General features: G+C 46.5%; 1 protein-coding gene across 2 annotated transcripts; it reads right to left on the reverse strand.

The window, feature by feature from the left end:
• Positions 1–26,919, reverse strand: PGM1 (phosphoglucomutase 1). Of its 2 annotated transcripts, none has more exons than XM_075155602.1 (11): positions 26,641–26,919; positions 11,960–12,122; positions 11,553–11,699; positions 10,294–10,419; positions 9,125–9,315; positions 8,538–8,692; positions 7,837–7,952; positions 4,513–4,648; positions 2,892–3,075; positions 1,667–1,801; positions 1–701 (listed from the first exon to the last, which is right to left on the reverse strand). In XM_075155602.1, the coding sequence occupies exons 1-11, from the start codon at positions 26,884–26,886 to the stop codon at positions 612–614; spliced, it is 1,689 nt and encodes a 562-aa protein (XP_075011703.1). In that variant the 5' UTR covers positions 26,887–26,919; the 3' UTR covers positions 1–611. The 2 variants fall into 2 exon arrangements, with proteins under 2 accessions (XP_075011703.1, XP_075011704.1); XM_075155603.1 differs by lacking the exon at positions 26,641–26,919 and adding an exon at positions 15,668–15,940.
• Positions 26,920–27,178: the final 259 nt, after the last annotated feature.

Raw genomic sequence — 27,178 nt, forward strand, 5'->3', positions numbered from 1 at the left:
TTGTAGCCCACGTCACTTTAATATCCTGCAATGCTTATTATTGCTCATTTCTGTGTGGAGGGTTTGTTGTGGGTTTTTTCTTATACAGAAGGCAAATGGAGATCAATTTACATAATTTGTTTTAGAAAGGGAAAAATCCGCGTACGTGAAAAATACTCAGCCTTAATACACAGCCATTGCTTATTCAGAGACATCACATTTAAAACACTATGTATTAACAGGGGTAAAGTATTTATGCTTCTTTTCCAGGAAAGTTTCCAAGATAGAAGAAAGCCTCTGTATTACTGAAGAATTTAGTCTTCTTGTTATTTCTAGAGCCTTTTGTTTAAGGAAAAAAAAAGTACATATGCTAAACCAAAAGGCTGTGCTAATGAGCACCATACACGAATTGCCAGCAGTGCTGTATGACGCAGAAAAGCAGCACAGCAATGTGCACATAAAGTGTTGACAGGGGCTGGGTTTTATTGTCTATCCTTAGCAGTTCAACAGTGTTCTTAAATACAGAGATAAAATTAATATTCCTCTTTTAGTGACAGATTTGACAATAAAAGGGGAGGCAGGCTGACTTCCTTCACGCGGTGTGCACTCCAGCACAGTGTCTGGCCGAGCCTTTATGTTATGACAGTCGGACCGGTGCGGCCGGTTCTTTCATGAAGCTGTGAAAGTTTCAGTGCAATAGAAATGAGAGGTGCCAACATGACCTGCGGAAAGGAAAGAGATGGCTCAGAACCGCGGAGCAGAGCGGCACGCGCAGCCTACGCACGTCGCGTCCAGCCTTCCCTCGCAGGCGCCTGGTGCCAGCCCGGGACACCCAAAGCTTGGCACTGCTGATCAAGGGACCATTTCAGGTTCACAACACGAGCTGCGGGACCAGCGAGAGGAACGGCACAGCGAGGGATGCAGTCTTACGACCGCATGCACGTTCGGAGAGGAAACGCGAGCACAGCTCCGGTGTTGCTGCTGCCACCCTCGTTGTGCCGTACTCCAAACTCTGTTGCACCATCGGCACAGGACAGTTAAATTGTAAGTTTAGTTTGTGCCTCTCAGAATGCGGGGGTTTTTTAGTCTTTTTGCCAATAATGGCACAGTAAGTTATGCAAAAAGAGCTCAAAGACTGTTTGCTGGGGAATATAAAATGAGGATTCTTTTCCTCCCATGCCTACAAGAGAGGTCAACAGCATTTTTAAATGATGCTGTAAAGAACATGTATTAAACAGTACAGAAGAGGTCAGTGTCATCTTATATACAACTGCATCCTTTTACCCCCATTTATTTGTTTTAAACAAGTATTTCCCAAATTCGGTATAGGAATGAGCTCATTTTATCCCTAGTATGCAACATTTCAACTAGAAGGTCAGTTCAGGACTGAAACAGTGTCCTCCCACACCTGCAACCAGCCACAGAGGTAACACAAGCAAAAGGAAAAATAATGTACGATTGCATGAGCAGCTGTGAGGAATTTTGAATAAGTAACACTTGTTCCACACAGAGCTGCTTTTTTTTTTTAAATAAATCTATTTATACTGGGATTAAAGATACCAAAGCCCTTGCTTCCAAAATACCTAGCACCTCCACATAGCTCTAAGCAAAGCAGTGCTAAGCAAAGATTTAAGCTTTTTAGGAAGGCTGGGAGCCAGCGGTGCCATGACTGAGATGCAATGCTTACCTGTGGGTCTTCATTTATCTTCTGAGCATCCTTCTCATAGCTGTCGATGTACAGCCGCACGGTTGCTCCAGCGCTGCCGGTACCGCTTAGTCGGAAGATGATGCGGGAGCCATCAGAGAAGATGAGCCGCAAGCCCTGGTAAGAGAGAAGGGGAGGAGAAAAGCCTCTCAGCTACGCGCCTCTTGGGTACCCAAGGTATTTTCCACGGGACCCAGCGTGGCTGTGCCTGACCTGCACGATCCCTGCGCTCCTCCTCTTTAGGGAGCCACAGAAGGCTCCTCTGTTATCCTCTCCCCACTCCCAGAGGAGCTCGTGTCCCTCCTAACCCACTCTGGAGAACTTGCTAGAGCTCCTGAACATGAAGCGCGTTGCTGCTGTAAGGTCCCTCGCCCCAGCGCTGGCTTGGAAACAAGAGGCAGGGACCGATCCTCTGTCAGACACAGCGTTACCAAACCACTGCTCTTCCACAAAAACAGGATGTAAAGAAAATGCGCCCGTCATCCCACAGGCAAGGCAATCATTCCTGCAGGATTTCTCCACTATTCCTTCCCACTTACTACGCTTCCACATTATCCCATCAAACCAATCCATCTACAGGACATTTTTATTTCAGTAATCTCTGGTGACAGGTTACTCATCTCACGTGTATTTAATAACCCCGTGACTTCTGGAGCCCGGAACTCAATCCCCCGTTACAGCCGCTCTGCACTGCTGCCTGCCCTCTTAGGGACAAGCACGTGAGGAGTGCCATCGTCTCAGGGACAAATGCACCCAGGGACGATTCGCTTGCAGCAGCCTGGGGGTCTAGTGCTAGAGACAAGATGATACCTGAACGGGAGGGTTTGTGCCGCGTGCTCCAGTGGGGTTTCAACCCTTCATTCAGCACAACCCGTTTCTCGGCTGCTGACCCATCGCCCAAAGGATCCCCCTCAACTCAGCTCCTTCACTCCTTCCCCTCCGGGGTGGCTGTGGGGAAGCTCTGCTCCCCCTCCGGGCCCTGCTGGGGCCGGAGCAGCCTCCAGACCCTTCCCCCTCCAAGGCAGCAATTTCCCTCACGCAGGGCAGGATCCCACCAGCAAACACAGGGCAGAAAAAAATTTCCAAGGGACAAATGCAACGTTTGACTTTAAAGCAGGTGCAAACGCAACGGACAAAGATTAAGCCCAAAATACAGAGCGCAACACCCCTCTGAGGTCACGTTCAGCCTAGGCGAGGCTATGCCCACCTGGTTTCTGGAGATGCTTCCATCCACGGGATCATTGTACTCAAAATTATCAGCTTTCTCAACCGTGTAGACTTTGTCACCACACGATAACTGCTTCCCCACAAAGGAGCGGTCAAACATCACAGTCTCCAAATCCTTCATCATTTTGTTAGCTGCATCTGCATCCACCTCTTCATAGTCGTATCTACAACCAGTCGCCGCAAAATAAAGATTAGGAAGGGGAGGCTGTAATGAGCAGCAATGTTTTGTGATGCCCTTGTTTAAACACAGCGGTCTGCCCCATAGATGTTCTCTACGCCCTTGCCAGAGGAGACGACAGGAAGAAAAGAGAGGAGGATCTGCGTGCGGCAATATAGCTGCGATCCAATACAAATCCGTGGGATACACTGCAACGTATCACAGACAATCGGCGTCAGGAGAGATGAAAGGGCAAATTGTGCTGTCTTGCGCTAGGCATATTGAAGACAGAGGGCTAGACTCCAACAACGCTGACTGCAAAGAATTTATTCTAATTCTGCCGATAGGATCTCAACAAGTTCCTCACGATAACAATTTTGCCTGAACATCCTCCTGTGCGTCCCCACAGCAAAATGCAGGCGTGATTGCAGCACATGATAACATACCAGTGCCAGCTTTGATCTCATTAACCTGGGTAAAAGAGGCAGCAGAGAGCGGCTGAAGCACACATCGGGATCCGAGACTTTGTACTCTGATTGCCAGTGTGATTTGCGTCGCTTTTATTTGCCCGGCTGGCTAGATGAAGCACGCACAGGCTTGCTAACCTGCCTACCATTGCACTTAGCTTGCTAGGCAGACATACCTCTGGTGCTAAAAGACTGCCTTTTTATTCTAGACTTTGGCATTTTTTCCACAGGTTTAAATGCCTCAGATGTATGCTGGCTTTGTGGCATGGGGGAAAAAAAAAGAAGGGGAAAAAAAAAAAAAGGCAAGTTCTTTCATTTGGCAATTTGAGACAAAATTTTCATGTAGGTCTTCCAAGCTGAAAGATTTCTGCCTAATGCTTTCACTCCAGACGGCGTTCCCACCTCTGCTAAGTGCAGGTTGGTTCTCACTCCTTCCCTTTTCATCTTCCATGTCTACTGCAGTTTAAATTAGAGTATTTTGGGACTGGACAGAAACTCAACCAGGTAAATAATGGCTTAGGAGCTGAGCAACCATTCAATAAGACATTGCCATCACTGAAGATACTACAAATTAACTTGTGATTTGGGGTCTCAGCAAACATACCATTCCAATAGCAAAAAAGACTCTTGCAAGAAAAAAATCTCCATTAAAAGAAAAAAGATACCTTGCAGATATAAAATGTACATCCTTTGCAGACTCTGATACTTACTAGATTTATGTTTAGAATAACAAATCCTAAACTGGACATCATGAAAGGTTAAGGTGAAGACCCACTGTTTTATTTAACCCAGACATGTCGCATACTACTGCTCAGGGAGTTTGAAACTACTGCAAGAGGACAGAAACAGCAAGTGTAACGAGGCAGGAACAGCTCTGCAGTAGCACATGCTGGTGTCATCAGTGCTTGGGGCTCTGACCTTGGAGGGTTGAACACAGGGCAGAGGTAAGTGTGAGGTGTCAGGAGCGCCTTCCCCACCTGGTGAAGAAGTTCCTGCCATATTTCTGCCAGTGATCCTTCATGATGTCCTCCACGCTCTGCTTGCGGGCGGCTAGTATGGACAGCCAAGCCAGGACAGCCCACAGCCCGTCCTTCTCACGGATGTGGTCGGAGCCTGCAGAGAGCCACAGCAGAAACACATTTCCCACCTCCTTTCACGCGAGAGTCTGTGCTACGGCCCTACCTTGTCTCCTCTCCTCCATCCAACTGGCAGCCGTACAAACTCACAAATGGAAGGCATTTCATGAGCTCGATCCCTGCCGTATTGTTAAAACGGTTCAAGATATCATCTGCTTTTAGCTATAGCCCAAATAAAACATTCGGCCCCTTTTAACACACACACACTCATTGTTCACAGATCCTTAATTCTGTTCCCAAGGAAGTAATGGGGAATGCACAGTAAAAAGGTCATCAAAAAAAAAAAGAGAAAGGCAAATACAAAGGAACAGCTCAGGAAGGACTAACATCAACCTCTTCAAGCAGCTGTCACGTACCGTCTGCCAAATCAGCACACTCTGATCAGCACATATTCTGGCTGAGCACCAAGAAAAATGTCAGCCCTCACTGAGGAAGCCAAACCCTAACGACTCTGAAATTACCCCACAATGGAGAGAAGAGCAGCCTGTCGGACTGTTACCGGGGCTGCCAAACAGCAGTGCAAGGAAAGACTTCATTCACGTGCGGAAACCAGAAGAGAGCCTCGCGCCTGCTCTCGCTCCCACACGCCAGGCACTGAAAGGCTGTAAAAGACCCTGTTTTGGCTAGAAGAGGATTCCTGCAAAGCAGGCATTGCACAGGGAGTAGGAGGCCGTCAGAGGCCAGCCCAGCCTTGCCCTGGGAGCACGCTGACAGCGGTGGGCAGGGACTGCACAGCACCGAGGCCCTCGGGAAACCCGAGAGGGTGTTGCAACTTAGACAGCGCCCTGAACACCTAAATTAAACGAGGGATCAAATGGCAGCCCAGAATACATCCAACCCAGACTCCGTGCTTCTGGCTTGCGAGTTCGGCGCTGTGCTCCACGGATGCACGACTTCTGAGTGTTATCCTTTGAGCTCTGGAAAACCTCCAAACAGGAATTAATGAAATCCCAAGGAGCCAGGGTACACCGGCTAATGCAGAGAGCACTGCAGAGCTGCCATTTTACCCTCTCAAGAATTGCCAGAGTGGGCAATCACCTGGGGAAAAAGGCTGGGGGCTGGGGCACAGGTTACGTGGTGCTTTACACAAATCCCGCTATTGTGGACGCAGCGATAAATTATCCTCACGGTCCTTTACAGCGGAGAGAGCTGTACAGAGGTGATGGAGAGGAATGCTAAATAAACAGAAGTCCCATGTGATGTATCAACTCATTGCTGGAATAAAATACCCAAGAAAGCAAGCAGGAATTCTGTCATGTCGCATTACTCTAATTGCTCCTGGACTCCAGTCCCACTGGGTCACAGTTTGTTTCAATTTTTACTGGGTCTATTTGGCTGCTCCTTCACCTCTCTCCCCTTCAGCACTCACATTCTGTCCGGCTCCAAACAACTCCTCATTAACTTACTATCAAATAACCTTCCTTGCCCCTTTTCATTCCTTGAAGTGCGTTTGCCAGATGGACAAACCCCCTTTGCATTGCAGGGGGTGTCCAACACTCCTGGGCCCCTTCCTAATCTGTCCCCCCCAAAACTGCTTCAGTCCCTGGCCACTCAGATGCGATGCTGCACGGCCAAAATCTCAAACCTCCCTCTCAGCCCCTGCTGCAAATGGAATCAGTCACTTTTATTTGTCACGTAGAGTCCCTTACCTATTGGGGGATGGAGAGAAACTATGAGCTCATTGCTCATACAATAAAAGATGGAAACAATTTTAGAGAGCTGCTCATTAGAGACCATCTCCTATCAGCAGCTCCATGAATCATTTGCTGCTTTTTGTTTTTATTTATTTACTGAAATGCCGGTGCCCTCTCATTAGCCAAAGTCCAGAACATAAACTTAATGCATGCTGAAATCATTCAGGGCAAAACTCCAAAATCTTTCTTTACTCACAATTTACTTTAAGATTTCTCTACAGAGATACCACGTTTTCTGAAATTCCCCTTTCCTTCCAACCTGAGGCCAAATCTTGTGTATCAGAATAGCATTTGATTGTGAAAATATTGCCACTGAAGACTGCTACAGCCCCACAGCAAACAGCTTTCAACCAGAGTCTGTGATGCCATTTCCCCAGCAACAGAAAAGCTGGGGTAACCCTTTCACGTCAAGGCCTGCACCCCAGTTCCACAAGGCACTTCATTTCAGACATTTGGGGATTTAAGGCCATCCCTGCTCTGTGAGACACCCATGCACAGGCTAAAATGTTTTCCTGAAAATATGGGGTGGTGGAATGAAAACACACAAGGTTTGAGCCTGAAATCATCCAACCTAAATTCCCTCAAGACCCTGTGCCTTGCATATCCTACCAGCTGCCCCCGGTCTTCAGAGGTCTTTGGAGAATAGGAAAAACAAGATCCCGGGGAGAATTCAGAGCAGATAAAACTCAGCCTTTGTGCATGAATTAGGTGCTGACCTCCTGCATGCAGGGAAGGTCCTGTTTCCACAGTCAGGACGTTAAAAAACACGGGGTAGATGCCACGGGAGAACTCAGAAACTGCCGAGGCCTCCTGGGAACACTGCGCGTTTTGAGCACGCCGCTCCGATGCGGAGCAAAACCTGCTCACTTTAACTTCCCTGCACAAATAATAGTTTTGTGTCACGTGCACACCCCTAGTAAATTCCTTAAGATGTTCACTTTGTTTCTCAGTAACCTAATAACTTGCTTAGACTGTTCAAAGGCAAGTGTTAATTTAAACTTTATAAATCATACCTTGTTTTTAGAACAGGAAAATGAGGGCCCTATTAAGCTCAGAGATTTAATAGTGACCTGAAACCTTCCCTAATAAAACTGCATGCTCCAAACCATATTTCTTTCCAGAAATGAAAACATTTAGAAGGTTTTCCTGGCCACCAAGAGTTGAAAAATACATTTAACACTGCACTTAATCCCCATAGACTCAATGACCGGGCTAGTAAAGAGGCCCTTAAACTTCCTGCATATCTACATATGCCTTCCTAAATAACCGAAAGGAGAACTAGCTCCTGCCTGACAAAAATTTTAGCATTGTGTTCATTTCCACCAGTGATTCTTGCAAATTCTTTTTTATTTTATTATTTTAGAAGCATTAACAACTACACATGAAGGATAAATCCCAAGCTACCCAGCACAATAAAGAACTACGAGGAGGAATAATACCATCATTGGTGAAATCAGGAACGCTGACTTACCAGTACCAAAACTTTCCTCTCCACACAGAGACAGTTTGTTTGCATCCATCAAGTTTCCAAAGAACTTCCAGCCAGTTGGAGTTTCATACAAAGCAATCTTTGTAGCATGGGCCACCCTTCAAAGGTAAGAAGGCTAAGTCACACCACAGCTGGACTCTTGGCGCTCCCATGTGAAATACTGTCGTAGGAGCTTCAGTTGCTACCTAGCATCTCTTTTGGGGTAACACTGAAGGCAGGTCATGCCACTGTTTTGGTTTTTTACAATGAACAATTCTTTGTACAGAAAGCCTCTATTTTATCCCGATGTAACGTTTGGGAAATGGGTGGGATGCGCAACTAAAGAATAAACACATAGCTCTTCTAAAGCAATTTTAAGTTGCAGATCTCAAAGCATTTAACAAAGAAAGTATCACTATCAAATTAGAAAAAAAAGGGTGGGGAGGATCATTTGTTTGGGCTTATCTGTAGAGCAGAGAAAGAGCCAAGAGCGGAGCCCATGTCCCCAAACAGGATGTAATTCATTAAACTTCACTGCCTCCCCTGGCAGCCAGCCCGCAGCAGCCCTGGCACTGCTTCACCCTTCAGGCAGACCATGCACTCGCTCCCACTATAGACATGCATTAAACCACAAAAAAGGGACAGTCCCTCTCCTTGGCAGGGCTCCCCTCCCCTCTCCCACCGCCCACAGAGGCAGATGCTACCTGTCGAGAGCCCCACTGGTGGGCATGCTCCGGGCAAAGCCACGGACTCCGGTCTGCTGGAAATAAGGGATACTGAAAATATTGGCAGCGATGACGGCGACCGAGTCGGAGGGGTTCACGAAGAAGCCGTGTTTCCCAAGAATCATGTTGCGATCCTGGTGAAAACAAGAGAGAAACAGCTCTCATCCCCGCTTAGCGCAAAAAGGCTGCAATGGCAGAAGTTGTTCTACTTGGCAGGCGCAGCCTATAAACCCAACAACTCAGAGAGATTTTTGACTGCACTGAAACAAATACAGAGTTTTTAAAAAGTTAAATAGCAACACCTGTATAGTATTTCACCTTCCTGCTGATTTTTCACTGCCTTTAAAGCTACTTAAATACAGTTTGGACTTCATTATTAACACAGTAGCCAACTATTGCCGTGGTGGCAAACTGCAGCAAGTGGTTCACTTCTATTCGCAATTACAGAAGGGAGACAGAGAAAAAAGGTCTTCGCCTTCGTCCTCCTCTGCTTAAAAGCAGCTGAGCAGTCACTCCCCCACAACTGACTAGAGGGCAAAAAGGTGAATACAGAACAGCCCATTTACCCCGTCCCCATCAAAGGCAGCTCCAAAGTCGTACTCTCCCGTCTTCATGGTCTGGACCAGGTCAGCAGCGTAGGTTAAGTTGGGGTCGGGATGGTGGCCACCAAAGTCCTCTAGCGGGGTGCAGTTCACAGCTGAATTTGCTGGGGCTCCGAGCTCCTCACACAGGATCTTTTTTACATAAGGGCCCACAACTATCACAGCAAAACACGAAGAGGAAACGAGTCAGCCTCTGCCCTCAGGCAGCTCTGCACCAGCCACGTAACCACCCAGGCCTCCGGTCTGCTCACTTTGGGTCAGTTTATATGGTTTATGGTATTGAAGCACAAGCGCTCACATCAAAAGCACACTGGTGTGCTTAAGCCTGATCCATCCAGGCACACAAGCCCTTGCCAAAGCCCTTTTCAGCTAAGGGGCTGTCCCACTAAATAAGTTAAACGACTCATGGGTTTAGAAGTGAGGATGAGCCTATGCCAGGGGCTCAGCGCGTGAGCCAGGACCCCAGTGTGAAGGGCGTACGCCCCAAGTGCACCGAGGTATTAGTACGACAGCCCCGTATAACAGAACAAAATGCATGTGTGATTCACAGACATCCAGCAGTACAAGATTTACTGCTCTCAAACGTTAATAACGTAGACAATAAAAAGTAAGTGAGCACAGGAATGGGAATGGCCTGGAGACAAGAGAAACAAGATGCGAAAAAAGCTAGGGTGCTCCTGAAAATGTCTATTGAAAGAGACTCACAAGCTTGGTATATATATTAAATTATATAAAACAGTCCAATGGTCCCATTTTTGTACTCAAATATCTATGGGCAGACCTTTGCTTAACTGCTGTGACCTCCATGGGATATCGACTGATGCAAAGTCTGCCAGGGCAGCTCGGATCACAGCATCAGCGCTAACCTCCTCTGTCTCTCAGGTGTGGACTGATGTGTGTGAGCCGTACAGCATCCCCCCCGAACCCCAAACATTTCCCAAGTCCAAACATTTGACAAAAGAAGACAATGTAAAGCCATAAAAAGTTTGCCTGCAAAAAGAAAAATGCAACATGTTGCAAAAGAAGATGTGATGGATATAAATAGCAGAAAGAAGTTTTCTCTCTGAGGTAGGTGTCAAAGCCCCGGAGACACCTGGTGCCCCACAATCCTGCAAACCCGAGTCCACCCGTACCTCCGTGCATAGCATCTATGCGAATCTTGAGGTGGTTTTTGCCTGAAAGCAGTTCCTTTAACGCATTGAAGTCAAAGATGTTCCTCAGCATGTTCGCATAAGCTTCTACCGAGTCCACAATTTCCACTGGAAAAAAAAAGCAAATAGAGACCAACTCTCAGAGTCTGAAATCTTTGCAGAAAAATGATTTTGTTACACGTGGCAGTGTGCTGACAGTCCCTAGTGCAAAGGGCCAGGGCTTTAAACATCCCATAGAATCGTTTCATAAAGATATTAATAATGGTCCTATATTAAGAATTTAATTACAGGCTGTCACTGCTAATCGGGTTACAGACCAAACGGACCAACAAAATCCTTAAGACAAACACTGTTCCCAGCTACGGCTCCCCGGACTTCTTTCAACAGGGCTCAGTCCCACTCCGCTTACCTGGAGAGTGGGATTAAAGAAAAAGGGGCAAAAAAAAAAATATAAAAACAGATCTCCAATTTCCACCAAAGTCAATGGGAACTGTGTACCTAAAAGTTTGAAAAAGTTGCACCTTTGCAACTAAGAAGCCATATAAAGACAGAGCCATGAAAACCCCATTAACAAAAAAATCCCACTATCCAGAAATGGGGACTGAGAGAAATACCACCTTTTATAATCTTTTTATTTAATTATTTTTTTGTAATTACAAACACAGGTCACCAGGAGATGGTAAAAAATACTTGCAGTGTTTTTCAAAAGTCTTTTTTTAATGTATTTTCACATTTCACTGCTAATTGACAAAAGTCACGTGTGGAATGTAATGGCTTTCCCACTCTCAGAGAGAGCTTTTATATATGAAACCATGGGGAAAAAAATCAGTTACAAAGATTAAACGCTAGCACTATAATTTTTAATCAGGAAAATGCACTTTAACTGCAGAGCTGTCTGTTTCGCAAGTACATGTTAATGGTAGCCTTATAGACAAAATAGTCTCTGATTTTAGTGAAGTTTGATGAATCAGATTTACATACTGAAGTACAACCTTTTGTAGGACAGGAACAATGGTATAATTAAAGTATCTACACAAGGTAAGATGCAGGCCAAAAAAAAAAAATGCCAGGGTGACCAGGAGCGATATCCTTGCTGCTTGGATTATCCAAGAGATGAGAAGAAGAGGTCAGAATGGCCATGTCTGTCCTTCAGAAACACCACATGTCCTTGCCCATTCACAGCAGGTCCACGCTAACTCCACCTGAAAGGAAACTTTCCAAGAGGAAGAACAGTCGTTTACCTGTAAATGGTTTAAATTTGTTCTCCAAGTCAAACTGCTGTTTCCCAATGGTGCTCAGGTCCACTTGGAGATCTGGGCATATTGCATACTCTTCAATTTTCTTGCTGATTTGGAAGATTTTGTCCGTGATACCTTCAGGAGCAGGACCTGTGAGATAAAATGGGCAAGGGGTAAGACGTTAAAGAATCAGACTGCAAGAGGAGTGTGCTTCAGAAGTACAGCAAAAGACATGGGGTTCGGAATACCTCCCTAGAAGAGGAATATCAGGCTATGAGGGGAGCAGAAACCCACTGCTCAGGGCACTGAACCTCTGTGATATTAAGATAGTTAAATTAGGTTCCTCGGGGTCAACAGAAGGAACAGCCAAACAGAAACAAAGCAAATCAAAACGAACCAAGCCACCTTACCTCCATTGGCAATATTGAATTTAATGCCAAAATCTCCATTGGGCCCACCGGGGTTGTGGCTGGCTGTCAGAATGATGCCACCGATGGCTTTGATTTTCCTGATGATGCAGGACACCGCTGGGGTGGAGAGAATGCCGTTCTGCCCAATGACCAAGCGGCCAATCTGAAAATTAAAGACCAAAACAGACTACCCTGAGTCCCAAATCCTAAAACCAGCAAAATCGCCAAACCCCCAAACGCTGGTGACAGGTAAACCAGAGCCTCCAGGAGAGATGCTGCTTCTCTGCAAGCAAACAGCTTGCTCCTGGGAGGCTGCCGTACAGTGAAGATCAGCATCTCACTCCACTCTGTTGTGCCTTTTTAGCATTTTCCTTCATGAATGCTGCAGCTCAACTGGAAATGGCAGTTAGCACTGAAGAGCTAAGCTTTCCAGAGGCATCTAAACAACAACCAAAAAAAAAACTTCCAAAAAACCCCCTTTGGCTATGGTCTCAAACTTTGCTTTCAAAATACACAATGGGACTGAGAGAAGCCAAAACAAAACAAAAATTGAACACCATCACTGCTCCCATTGGACCAGCCACAGATTCTCTTACTCGTAGCGGGTAACACACTTCCTTCCCATAAATTTAGTAATATCGCCAAGATTAAATCCAGATCAATGTGCTAAGCTATACAAGGTAATCAGGATCTGGTTGCTGCATTGCATGTAATAAAACAGAAGATGAATATTTTTCTGGAAGAACACGCTCCTTACCATAGTCCCCAAATGAGGTGATAGAGATTTAAAAAAATACCAGACTACTCGCCATCAACCGAGGCGATTAGACCCTGTATACGACTGAGAAAAGAGGAGGAATTTCATTCAAACACAAGATAAACCAGAAAACACAAGGCAGTGTTCCCAGACTGAAGGTCCACGTTCGGTGCTAAGCCAAGGGCACTGCATGACTGCGATTCCTCTCCCGCAGCACTGCCTGGTGCTAAGCCCCGGCTTCGCTGCCGATCGGTTATTACATGCTACAGCTGTCACAGACCGGCTGGGCGAGCGCCACGCCGCTAAAAGAACTGGACCTCTAGCAAACAACGAGCATAAATGTGAAACAGCAGTTTACAAACCCAAAGTGAATGCCCTTCTTTCAGCTGGCCATAGTAGCTAATATTACAGCCCTCACACTGCCCATCTACCAGGCTGATCGCACTAGTTCATTCTGCCATACATTTACTTTGAAGTAGCCCAGCCTACATGGGTTTTGCTTTTTTCCCCATTCTCAGTCCAAGCCAGTACACCTTGTCTCGTGTTTTATTCCAGCCTCCAAGTCTTGCTCCTTCAGCTTCACTGAGAATTAACGCAGTCTCCAGGAAGCTTCTCTCTAAAACATCGTCTTTTGTTTCCCAGTTTCCCTCCAAGGGTCACGTTCAGCCGCGATGCCCCTCTGCGTCGCTGCTCTGCCAAAGCCTCGCATGCAGCTCAAGGGATGCTGCGGAGGACTGGCAAAACAAGGGAGTTTCCCTCCCAAACCACGCAGCAGCTGCAGGAAAGCTGGGTAAACACATCAAATCCGTTGTCCTTGCCCAACTTGTCCTTCCTGCACACCTGAACTGCAGCTTTTGCATGTGCATTGCTGCTCCCGCAGCAAGGAAGGAAAAGAAGAAGAACTTGTCTCCGTACAAGCTGCTCTGTGATTTGGGGTCCTCCTTGGCTTTCTGAGGTTTTCAGCTGTCATTCCCCACCCATCCAATGCCAAATCCTTGGTGGTAACCACTGGAAAAGTTTGCTCAGTGTAGCAGCATGCTGAGCAATTTACACTTACTCTTTTTTAATTCTCTGGAATTTCTTATGAGAAAAATCTAAGGATGTAATGATGCAGAAATACCTTTCACAGAATGCTCAAAACAGACCCATTCACAAACAGACCCACTTTGTGCGGCAACTTTGGGTTACAGCACTTCGAAGCAATCCAGGCAACGCTTCCACCACACTGGTTTTACTGAAAGCCCTACTAAGATGCACATGGGCAATAAAGGAGACCTTCCGTGGTCCCCCTTCTTCCCCCAGTAATGTAGGCTGATGCTTTCACACCAAAAGCATGTCTTCCAGGCCAAGGAAACTGGTGTCTACAGCTCCATCATGTCATCAGCACACCCTTCCAGTCCTCTTTCCGTAAAAGAGATGCATCACAAGATGCAGCAATCCTATCTACTGTGCCACAGTTACAGTCTCTGAATAGAGACACTTCTATTTATACAAGTCAGGTTAAGTGGACAAACTACCTTCGTCATTTCCTTTAACCAAATAATCATCATTTAAAACATGCAATGTGATGCTACCAACATAGCAAGTGTGCTTGGTGCTATTTGCAAATCCTGTTGATCCCATGTTAGTAGAGGTAACAGTACCTATCACTGCCACACACCGACAAAGAGATTTTCGCATACTCCAAACACGATATGCATGCCCTCCTCGTGTTTTTTAATATTTGAAAACATCCTTGGACTCATCCTTTCTATTCTATAGAGCAAGATGAGCACAATGCTAATAGTCGCAGGTATTAGCCAAACTGTATAAAATCAATAAAAAATATCAAAACCAGCAGTGAAATTAGATTTTAGCCAGACACAGGCCACACTGCTGGAAAGAAATGCATGAGGAAAGTCTCAGCTGGTGAAGATCAGCCTAATCTCACCTTTACCAGCAGAAAATCTGTCCTAGGTCAAGCAGTCCAAGCAGCAGGCCTGGCTCTTTGTGCACATTTTCCAGCTCTTCTGCTCAGCCCACACACTGACTTGAGAGAAATACATTAATTCAATGCCAAAGGATTTTTTTTTCCCCAAGATGGAAAATATGTTGATTTTAAAAAAAAAAAAAAAGTTCTCTCCTCCTATTCTTCCATTCACTACTAATTACCCTGTTGTGATCAGATAAGTTTTTCTGTCAAACAAATTCCTAAGAGCCAGTCTTTTAGCAAAAAGCTTGCTCTGCACTAAGAAATCCAGGACAGACAGCAGGGTCTTTTCTTAAAAAGCAGAAGGAAACAAAGACAAAACCCCAGTGCCCAAGAGTCTTGCAGTGCATGAAGCGTGTTCTATGCAAACAGACAAGCCTTCTGTTCTGCTTCCAAAATACAGATTTCCAGCACAATTGGAGATCACTGGAAAGGTTGCCACTCACTTGCTAACTCTCATCTTATTCCAATTTTCAAAGGCTCCCAGAGCCCTTATCACATAGCCACAACTTACACCTGTTGAGAAAGAAACCTTTTTTGCCTTTTCACTTGCTCAGCAGCTCAGACCAATGCTGAAAGAGCTTCTGCTGAGCTGCCACTGAACAGCGAGCCGTGGCTCTACCAATTACTTCGCTTCTGAACAATATCAGGGTTTTATGATCTGATGGAGAGACTATGAAATCCACAGGTGCCAATAGCTTGTGGCACGTCAAAACACAAAACAAGAACACGCAAAAACCAAGCAGTATTTATTTTCTTTGCTGCATGTGTATTCCCACATACTTCTATCCAACTGCATCACTTAAAAGTGAAAAAACAGTAATTTCTGTACTACCAAACTGATTTTCCATTAAGAAGTTAACTATTAGCAGTTGAATAAAGTCTTTGGGGAAATTAAATCTCCGAGTGACTAATTTATTATGGTTTTCTGCATTTATCAGCTACACAACTATAGGCATTTAGTCATTTAACATTTACCGACCCCATTGGCAGCAGCCATTTGGACTATCAGTTCCACTGCAGACTTATTAAGGTATCTCCCATCACCTCCAACTACCATAGAAGATCCTTGTCGATCTCTTAGATCTATGGAAAAAAATATACTCTGGATAAAATTCTGCAAATAGTTCATCTTGGATTCAAAATAAAAGGTCTTCTTCCGTAATCCACTGGTTCCTGGTTTCTGATCGTGGTAAGGAGCTGTTGGCATGGTCAACACAGGCAGAGGAGCGTCTTCCATATTCTTTTTTCATACAAATGCATTTAAAAAGTAAATTATGCCAAAATACAAAAATCAATCTTGACACCAGCAATGGCCCACCTATTAGACAGAAGTTCAGTGAAGTTGTCGAGCACCCAAAAATAGCTCCCTGAACCTTGAGCTGAATGTGGTTTCTGTAACTGAAGACGTTTTCTTGCACTTGTTGTGGAGGATCAATGTCACGGAGAATACATAATTCCACGCTGCTGTCCTTCACTGAAATGGCTGGGAAAAGGGGATTTTTGTCTTCTTTACCATCTTCTGTCCTCCGCAGGCACAGCTCCTTGCCATTCTGTGCTATCACCAGCACCATCAATCCATCCGGTTCTCCCTTAGGGCAGGGGCGACGGGGGAGGCGGTGAGCAGCTCAGCCCTCTGCTCGGATGCACGGACGTGCTGCCCCGGCGCGGAGCCCAGCGTTTTCACCAGCCAAGCAGATCTGCACGGCAGCACCAGGCTGCTGGCCAGGGCCGGCCGTCACGACGCTCCCCGGGGCAGCGGGTCCCCGGGAAGTAAGCCTCCAGCGGGCATGGCAGCGCTCTGCTGGAGTTATTTTGCAAAGTCTGGTGAGTTAAAGGTCACTCTTAAAATGGAAGGCAACAGATCTGTTACCTACAGTTTGCTTATACGACTCCTGCTTTGACAACCTGACTTCTCCATGGGCTCCCTCTCAAACACAGGGATGTTATCCACGATGCGTGCTGGGTCAACCTTTGTTTGACTGCAAAAAAACAGAGTAGCTAAAAAGCCACAAGAGCAATGGTTTCAACTGAATACCTACACAAGTCTCACCAAGGGCAATATATGCACCCGGAGCTATAAAGAACACAAACAACTATCAAATGTTTTGGAAAACTGCATCTGATAAAGCTATTCATTTTGGAGCAGCTTAAACACATACCGAACAGACTCAGATACCAAGAAACTTTTATGAAGCATCATATTCCTGAAGGTGGGGAAAGTAACTTTGAATGCTAGATTGAAATCAGAGTTTCCTCCAAATTTCTTCAATAACATTCGGAGTCCTCCAACTGAGCTGCTGGAAACAACTTATAGATATTACTGGAGCAATTAAAGAACATACACTTTGTAATGACTCAGTTTGTCCCATTACTAAAAAGTGGGGGGGAAAAAGGAGATGTGTTCACAGCTGAATTGTGACAATTTATGAAGGCACTCACAGGACTGTTTCCTGAGGTGCCGATTCTGTCATTGCTCCAAAAACTGACAAAATTTCTTCCAAGGGGTAAAGAGATCCTGTTATATTCATCAGTACATTAAAATCGAGCTGGATAATTTGTATGAGACTGAGGGGAAACCTCACGATTGAAGGCAGAAAAACACCGTTGGAGACAAAGGCTCTACCTGACCTTCTGCAAAGGCGTCAACCAGGTCCTGCGAGGGAGCCGAGGAGCCAGGCGAGCTCTTGGGAGGGGATTTAATTCCCAAGGAAGGGGAATTTATTTCAGGTTTGCTCTCAGAAAGCAAAGCTATTTCAGCCATCTGCGGGAACCCTGAAGGCTGCTGCCCCACGCAGCCGCCTACCCGGGCTTGCCCAAGGGGCGAGCGCTGGCTTAGCCAAAAGCTGGGCCTGAACACACCACACATGAACCGAGCTGCCTGATCCATCAGAGCCCTCTTGCCTCAGTGCCCCAGAAGCAATTTATTTTGCATGGGCTCAGAATGCAATTCCTTAATTCCTCTCTTTTCCCCACCAAACCGCACTGAAGCATGTGTACTGCAGAACTAGGACAACACATATTTTACACTAACAGCGAGATGCCTGGGTTATGCAGCTAGAAACAATTGGTTTGTATTTTATACATCCATGCTATTTCGGCATCCTGCAGCGGAGATGCCCTTCATTTTCATGCAAAGGCACAGGTTTCCCTCTAGCGGCACAGAAGACAAAATCCAGCCCCCAAAATGAGCTTTGGGGAGCCTCACACCGACAGTCCCCTGGCAGGAAAAGGCCTAAGCAAGCTCCTTCGTTCTCATTCCCGGCAAGATAAACTTACTGCCCCGTGAAATGCCGCGGCATTAAGTGACAGGAGGAGGGTGCAGGCCACCTACCAGCTCCTGCGGCTGCACGGAGGAGATGCACGCGGACTTACCGGCAGGGAAAAGGCCTATGCAGGGTTAGGAATTTGTGTAAATGCGTGTAATTAAGTGCACGTATATTGGACAGAGGAATTAAACTAAATTAAGCTGGAGAGGAAAGTGTTGGTCATTAGTGCCATGCTTATGTACATAAAACGAAACACGTTCTATCAAACAAAATATAAAATAGTGCATATAAAGCATAGGGACAAGAACAGCATATACACCAACCCTGCTTTTGGGGCACTCACCCGGTCCCAGGGCTTTCCTGCAACATGTGCATCACTATTTGGGATAAACTAAGTCACCAGTAATTGGTCAACCAGGACTGGTACAGCGGTTGGTGATCACATGGTTGCCAGAAGATTCAGGTGGATCACCAAAGGTAGATCCTGACCACCACTAAGGACTGGAGCAGGGTCTGGGGAAGGGTCATTTGACCTGTGATCTGGGAGGCTTTGCTTGGATGACTGTGATCATTACAGATCACTTACAGGCTGGAAAGGAATTCAGTAGGACATCTGCTCCCTCCCCAGAACTGGTGCAGGATCAAATACACCTAGGGCATCCTCCAGAAAGTTGATATAACTTATTCTTGAAATCTTTTTCTCCAAGTAAGCCGTGCCAGTGCATAATTAGCCTTGCAGTTAGAAATATTTTCCTACAATCTGCTGTACATCTTCTTTGCTGTGGTTTCAGTCCTCCTGAGCTACACAGAAAACAAATTGATCATAAAATCCTCTTCCTGACAACTTCTCGCACACTAAAAAAATCCTTTAGCTTACAGACTCTGAGTGCCCTCTCTTTGCTACAGTAAACAATGCCCATCTCCTTAACTTTTCCTTGTGGTCATATTTCCTAGGTCTCTTATTCCTCATGGCAGTCAGAGGCTGCTGAGGGTGTTTCCCCCTCCAAACACCTGATCTGCTGTAGGCAGGGACATTTGCTAGCGTAGGTCCCCTTTACTGTCTTGCACTTCAGACGTGCAAGAACAGAGGTTAAACTATGAACTAACTGTTGACTTTGGTTAATGATAAAAAGACAAACAAGACTATTTTGAGAGGACTTAAACCTCAGTAAAACATTGCAGAGCACACAGCTTTTCCCTTGGCTCAATGTTGGTCCTTGCCCCATCCCCTCTCCCGCTGCGTGAGCTCTGCCATCTTCCCTCATCCCACCCACTCGGGGCCACGGCTCTCCGGACCTTCCCCAGGCATGGGACCAGGCAGCCGGGCTCTCCCAACCTCCCACTCCGACATAATCCATCCTCAGCACAGCCTTCCTCTGAGCTACATCTTAAAATATGACATTCAGGCAAGCAAAATAGCTGGGGGAGAGAAAACCCACCGTGCAAAAGCCAGACTGAACAGTAATTCTCTCTTCTCATCCCCTGCAAACACCCTTGGGTCAGGCTTCTCCAAGGTCCAGGATGCCCTCTCCTCCATGAGCAGCCCCTCTCCTCTCCGTTCAGCTTCTTCCCATTCCTCTGTCTCGCACTTCTCTCTCCCCATTCAGTGGACATTATCCTTATGCTCTTTTTCTGTGATTAGTCAAGAAGTTACACTGCATGAAACCCCAAGGAACAAACGGAGTCAAATCAGGTATTTTGCACTTATTTTGTGACTCTCCTTCAAAACAAAAATCACGTTTCCCTAGCTCCTGCGCACAGAGAAGTTCTAGTCCCTGCACTGCTGCCTGCATGCTCACCGTAAGAGGGTGCCAAGAGCCCTGCACAACCCCGCTCTTCAGCTGCCAAAACCATGCACCTTCTGCCCGAGTACAACTCTGGTCCAGGCAGCCACTGCTGTGTGTGACGTTTGGCAATGCCAAGACAAATGGAGCCAAAGTAAAATAAATAGACCAACTGCAAGCCTATTAGTCATACAAGGAGTGCTGCTCCAACTGCAAAACTCTTTGTTTCTATAAGAATTAATTAAAAATCTAGGTTTTGAAGGTGCTGTACAGATTCCAGAGACGCAAAATATCTAGCACCATCTCAACAGCATGAGTGCACATACATGCAACCATGTACACACGAGTCACTCCAGAATTAAGAGACATTGTTCTGTATGTACACTGCACCCCGGTTAAAATTAAGGGACAAGATGGGTGGCAGAGAAAGGGCTCTGCAGGGCTAGTGATGAAACCACCATCTGCAGAGCTGCTATAGATACTGTGATGGGCTCCAGGTTTGTCACACCCGTAGGGGCTGATCCTCCCCTTGCCAGGAGAGATGTACACATCAGCAACCACGACTGAAAAACTTTCTGTTCAAAGGTCAGCTCCTCAAAGCACACCCAGATCTGCGTATTACCTTGGACTGCCCTGGCGTTTGCTGTCCTGTCCCTGCACCGGGGGATGGGAGAAGGATTCCAGCTGGTTTACTTTGAGCAGACCCAGAAATGCTCTGGAATTTCTGCCCCCAGCCTGCTGAGAGATAGCCCCTGTCCCTGGATCCTCTTAGAAACCAGCACCTGAACCCCAAAAATCCAGAATTACAAAATGCAGACAAGGTTGGGGAGCAGAGGGAGGGCACTGGCCAGCTGCTAGCATGAGGAGCAGAGACATATCTCGTTAAATCTTGCAGAATCAGGGACAGAAGCTCTGGTCTAAGGTGTACACAGCCAAGCTGCTGTCTGGTAGCAAGCTACAGTATGTATACGTGATGGCGAGGTGGCTATACATAGCACAGAATAGCACGGATAGAAGGGGAGAGGGGGAGACACACAAGCATTTTCTCACAGACTTACTAGGATGTGCTAGAAAAGCTTCATCTCTGGGCCCAGGGGTAAAAAGCAGCTGAAGTACAGTAGCAGGAAAGAGGGCTGGAAGGGCTGCGGAGAGGTCACCTAGACCCTGCCCTAGGCAGGGTCAACCCTACCCAAACCATGCTCATTAGAGGTTTTCCCAGGCAGAGATTCAATGACCTCCTCAGGCAACGCACTCCTTTCATTAGCCTTAAGTTTCCAAAATGCTTTCTAATGTCTAACCTAAACCTCCCGCTGTTGCAATTTTAATTCTTTCCCATCCCCAGCAGGCCAGAGAACAACTTATTACCTTTCCCCCCTGCAGCATCATTGCAGACGTTTGCATGCCAGCATGCTTCCCCATCTCTAGGCTAAGTTCATTCCTTCCTCACTGGCCCCATCTGCCCAACCTCAGGTCACTCCTGCTGGCGTCTCCCCCAAGCAGACTGCATCCTCTCTGAGGGGTGGTACCCCAGACCAGGACTTACATTCCTGGTGAGACTTTATTTCCTGGGTTTCACTTAAACAACCCTATTTAAAAATCTAGGAATGATGTTTGTTTTTCTCGATAACTGGATGATACTGACAACAGTCTGTGGGGTCTACTCACCAGATCTGCTGATGATGTTACTATGTTACTCTGCAACTTGTACTATGATTATAAATGTACATATTACATTCATATTTTATTACTTCTGCCTATGCATCCTTCTTTGCACTTCTTCTTACTGATATCCTACATTATTTCTGTTTGTTTCTAAGATATGTTCCAGTTCATCGTTTGAAAGATTAATCAATATATTGGCTAGCTCAGAGAGAACCACAACAGGATGGCAAGGACCCACCATAGTGCATTTCTTGATCCTGGTGCAGCTCAGTCTTGGCATAAGACATATGGGTAGCACCTATTCTGTCCAGCTCACCTACCCCAAACTTTGCCTTGACAAAGAAAAGACATTAAACTCCGTTCTGCTGCCCTACCAGCACAGCCAGTGCTGAGGTTTCTAGTTATATGGAGTCATTGTTCCAGGAGATTACAGTTAAACCCCTATTAGTATGAATTTCTGTCTGCTGGATTTGCAGAGATTAACTGCAAAGCACCTTCGCTCTTCCTTTGAGCTGGAGTTTCATTATTGTAGAGTTTAGAATTCCAAAAAGGCACTGAAACTGGACAACCTGACCACTGCCTTAATAACCTTCAACTGTAAACTGATATAAGCCAATTAACGTTACAGGCAAAAAGAAGCTAAGCTAGTGTAAAAGCAGTCTCCAAGCTGTAAGAGCTGCTGCATGTATACTGTCTTCTAAAAACCACCATAATCTGAAGCCAGGATATACCTGCATGGGAATGCAATTAGTATCTATTTCCTTACTTCAGATATCATCTCAATTTCCCCTTCTGCTTCTGAGAAAAACAGTAACATAAGAAAGACCAGAAATTGAGGTTTTTCTTAATGGCCTGTAGGATCTAGCACCACTGCATCTAATTCTGGTACACGGGGATTGCTTTTTGGAAGAACTTTCTTTATGATCACTTTAGTTCGATGTTTTTAATACCGGGAGCTTTTACTTAAAGGGAAGATCTGACCCTGAGGAGTGAGGGAGTCTATTCTTCAGGATAACGATGCCAATTGCTGAACGGATGAAGGTCTGTAAACCAACAAGTGTTGTGCAGAGACAGGAACAAGCAGAAGAGACGTCGGTAACAGGTTTCTTAAAAGCTAGGTAAGAAAAACAAGTGAGGCTGAGATAGGGGTGAGCAATAATGAACACTTCCCATCAGTAGGTCCAAAGCAGATCACAGACGTGCCGTTCCCACTATGCCCCTTCCACAGCTGGGATGCTGAGGCTGGGAACATGGGCACACTCTAGCCAGGACCAGAACGTGGCTCTCCAAGCCTGCACCGCACCGCACCGCTTATTATGGGCTCAGCGGCACTGTTAGAAAGGGAACTGGTCTGGAGGCTATGGCAGAAGAGCACACTACAAAAGTAGCGCAATGGCAAATAAAGAGCTGCTGAGCAATGCAACAGAGCTGAAACACTTGGTTTCCCTGGGATAATTGAGTGGTGAAAAAGGTGAATAGCAGCCAAGCCAGGAAACCAAACTTTCTAGGGTAGAGAGCAGTATTTCTAATAAAAGCACTGTTTGTCCTGCAGCAGTAAAACAAAACCAGGCTAGTATTTAACATGCAAAGCACTGCCTGGCATTCAAAACACCTTCAAGCAATTTGCTTTAATGTAGCTACTTTGCAGCACTTCAAAATCTGTTTATTTAAGAAGGAACCAGGGGCACAGCAAATTTGCTGAATAGCGGGTGACAATGTTAGTGAATCAACCTGGTGCTAGCTATATGACCAGATCTAGATTTATAGCTTCAATTCTGTAATTTTTGCATGCTTTTGACACAACGGTATTGTACAGCCACAATTCCACTCTGACAGGTGATGTTCCGACAGGAGCTTTTAAGCTTTTATTCATGTAATTAAAGACTCACTAACTATGTGGGAATAACACCAAGGAAACCTGGCACAATAGACCAAAACAAAGCAGGCAGGCTGCACTGGATGCCAACTGAGAATGGCAAAACCAACAATCTCTGTTTTAGTTTACTTATATAAATGCAAACTTATAAATAGGATAAACACTCCTTAATCGCACAACTACAAATTGAGTTGTTGCTAGTCAAATATAAATCCTTAGTTATATATTAACCATTCCAGAGGGAGACAAAACTAAAACTCACTTTAGCATCCTTTCCTTTTACATTGTAAAACTAACAATCGTGAACTGTGGTCCTCAGGTTTCTCCTGTGGCTCGAGAGGACCATTCAACCAGATCCCAAAACCACATGATTTTAAAGTATTAATCCAAACACGTCTTAATCCCTAGGACCAGAAATACAGTTTTCCAGCACTTGCTTTGGCACAGGTGGCTGGCTGGCTGACTTCAGATGAGCGAATTCAGCCTGGTATAACATACCTTGTCAATCAAGCAATCGGAAGAGCTATGTTAGAAAAGACTGTAGCCCAAACTTATCTTCATTATATCTTTACTCCTTACTTCTTGTTTTCAGTTTTACCACGTTAATGCTGTAACTATATACCAGTCCCTCCTCATTGTAATCCTCATTGTAATAATCACGTCTCTACAGAGAAAACGGTACTGTTGGTTCAGGTGTCCAGACAGGGCAGTGCAGCCACCTCTGGAGTTTTCTCTATATTACTCAGTATTTCTCAGCATGTGATTACCGAGTCTTTCTCCGAGACCTGGCTGCTGGAATCAGGAGACCCCCAAGAGCCCCAGCACTCAGACAAAACCAGAGTCTCCAGGAACAAGTTACCATGCGTTCCCTGTTCTGCAGGACACTTTCTTACCAGTTAACAGAAGTAGTCCACCCTTCTCTTTGAAGAGTAGGCGACTTCCAGTTACTTCACATTTATTATGAAGAAACAGGATTTTCATAGGCTCTTGCTCAACTACACTGTGGTAACTATCAGAGAACTAATACTTGCAATTACAGTGAAAAACCACGAAGCAAGCATCCCCTAACCATTCCAAAATAGGAAAGCAAGTACACAGAAATTTATTAAAAACCAGCATTTTGCATTTGCTGAAACAACTTTCTATTTTTAGTCACCTCATTTCTTGGGACCTGACAGTTTTGCCATTCTTCAGTTCGGCAATGCAATACTTGCACTGTCTTATGCAGGCCAGTGCCACTCAAACTTAGACAGCAATTGTATATCAAGTTTTCAATGATTCTGTATTCTGCAGATCACTTCACTGTACCTCCTTCTGGTTACTTATTCAGGCTTTACCTGCTGTTCATTTATTAAAGAATTTGGGGGATATTTTCCTCTTCTCTTCAATGCTCCCTTATGAGGTCTTTTTCCTTCTCTTTTTTAAATGGGATACTTAGATCTACGATTTTGCGGTGCTTTTGGCCTGCCAGTCCTCTTTGAATCTCTGGGGGGAAAAAATGGGGTAATTTCATGGCATTCTACAGCACTCTGGCAAGCCTATACCACTACCTCTGTTCTGCTACAACAAAGGTATAAAGAACCTGCGTCAGTAGATGACTGGTAATGCTGTAATATTGCCAAATTTTTGCTTGAAATAGTCTAACATTTTGTCTCAGGCCATAGCCATTTATCTTGTTTTATAAATTAATGATTCAGAACGAAAAGCTTTTAAAGTAAAACTTCTCACTTTGTATACTAGTGTCTTGGCTCTTAACCCACATATTCCTCCACCTGTTTTCTTCCTCTACCTCCCGTTTTCTCTCTTGCCTTTCCAGAACATTTTTCTGACTTTAGAGCCAGTTCTGTCCTAGCACTTCGAATTCACGAAGTGAATGACAAAATACTACAAAGCAAGTGCCCATTAGCAAGTGCACCCCTTGGGACCTGCTTCTGCAACTCTGGCAGAAAGCTCGGCGTTGTAATGCTGCACGTACGTGAGTGCCTGCACGATCAGGGGGGAGGATTCGAGCAGTGACTGGCCCTCAACCCCCTCCCAAGAAGACACCTAGTCAGGCCCTAGCACGGTCTATCTTCAGGCCCTTGCTCACTTCTGGAACTGAGCTGAGACCCAGATGGCAGAGAACTCCTCGGTGCCTGGAAGGCCACCACATCCCACCAGGCCCCAGGTGCACATCCAAAAACCTGTACAAACTAAGGCTTTATCTCAGGAAAAAGGCTCCCAGTCTGTTTATTCAGAGGGATCCAAGATGCTGTCTGTGCCTGCAGTCAGGCATGAACGCTGTACGTTCTTAGAACGAATAAATAAACCAGTGTCTATCGCTTTTCCCGTCAGGGAAGGCTGCACTATCCATCGCTTCCACAAGTGCACACAGCAAGGCCGGTGCTGCTAAGGGATGCTGCGACATGGACTGAAAGTTGAACAGCTACCACAAATCACAAAGGACAGATTTCTACCTGGCTTAAAAAGAAACAGTTATTTGCTTCTTTATGCCATAAGAAAGCAGCGATCTCAAATTAATTTTATTTTTTCCTTAAGAAGGAGACATTTAAAGGCATTGAGGCACCTGATTGACACTGGGAAGCTGAAATAGGTAGCTAAGGTTCCACCCTAATGTCCAACCCTAACCACCAGGCATCCTCAGCCCACTCTTTCCTTGTTGGTCTGTGAGGAACAAAGTTTGCTGCTGACGAGGAGGAGTCAGGTGTCCCAGAAGGGGACGTTTTTCATTTGGAAAAGACCAAATGTAGGGAAAAACCTCCCTTTGCAAATTCAGCGCCTCCAGCGCAGCTCTCCCTACCGACACCACATTCCCTGCTGAGCTTCTCTTGGGTTGACCAAACGACAGGACCAAGATGAATCAACAGGGATGAAGTCTCCAGCAGCGAGACGCCGACCAGTGCTGTGGAAGGAAACGCTGCTCCCCACCCAGCGCACCTCCCCACCAGCACGTTTTGCCGCTGGTTTGTGCTGTCAGCTGGAAAACACAGCTGTCGCCCAAAGCAATAAAAAGCAGTGACAGGGAAGCTGCACTTACTTCCCCCCCTCTGCCCTTGCAGAAGTCTGACTGCTCCTGCACGTCTCAAAGGGAAAACTACCAGGTAATTTTTACGGCGTGAAACACGAGCTGTCCCCACTCTGAGCCTCGTCAGCTCACCGGTGTCATTCACCCATTTACTTCCACGCCACGCACACGCAAAGCGCCACCGCAGCCGCTGGCAGCTCGCACCCCCCGCTCTCCGCGCAGCGCGGCGCTGCCCGCGGAGCGGGACCGGCCTCCGCCCCGGGGCGATATCACTTCCCCGCCGAGGTCAATGTCAGGGAGCGCGGCCCGGCGCCCCGGCCCGCGGCGCCGGAGCCCTACCCCGTTGGCGGCGGCGATGCGGACGATGAGCTGGATGGCGTCCCTCATGTAGAAGCGGCCGTCCCCCCCCACCACCAGCGTGGCCTCTTGGCGCTCGTCCGGCGGCAGGGTGGCCAGGATGCTCTGGATGAAGTTCTCGGTGTAGTGGGCATTGCTCTGGAAAACCGTCACCCGCTTGCGCAGCCCGCTGGTACCGGGCTTCTGGTCGCCGTACGGCTTGGTCTTCACCGTCACGATCCCCACCATGGCCGGCCGCCGCTGCCAGTTCCGGGCGGCCGCGGCGAGGGAGGGGGGAGCCACAGCCGGAGCCGGCCCCGCGTCCCGCCACCGCTCCCGCCCCTTAAAGGCGCCGCCAGCCCCGGAGCCAGGGGGGATCCTTCCCGCCCTCCCTTCCCAGCCTCGTACCGGCGGTAAGGAGGAGGCGAGGCGACGACAGCCCTCCCGCCGAGCCGCGGATCTCCGCGCCGGGAGCTGTCAGGGGACGGCGCTGCCAAGCACTGCGTGGGGAGAGGAAGGCTGAGGCGCTCTGTCCTGGCGC

Source organism: Calonectris borealis, chromosome 8 (assembly GCF_964195595.1).
Source record: "Calonectris borealis chromosome 8, bCalBor7.hap1.2, whole genome shotgun sequence".
NCBI classification, from domain to species: domain Eukaryota; kingdom Metazoa; phylum Chordata; class Aves; order Procellariiformes; family Procellariidae; genus Calonectris; species Calonectris borealis.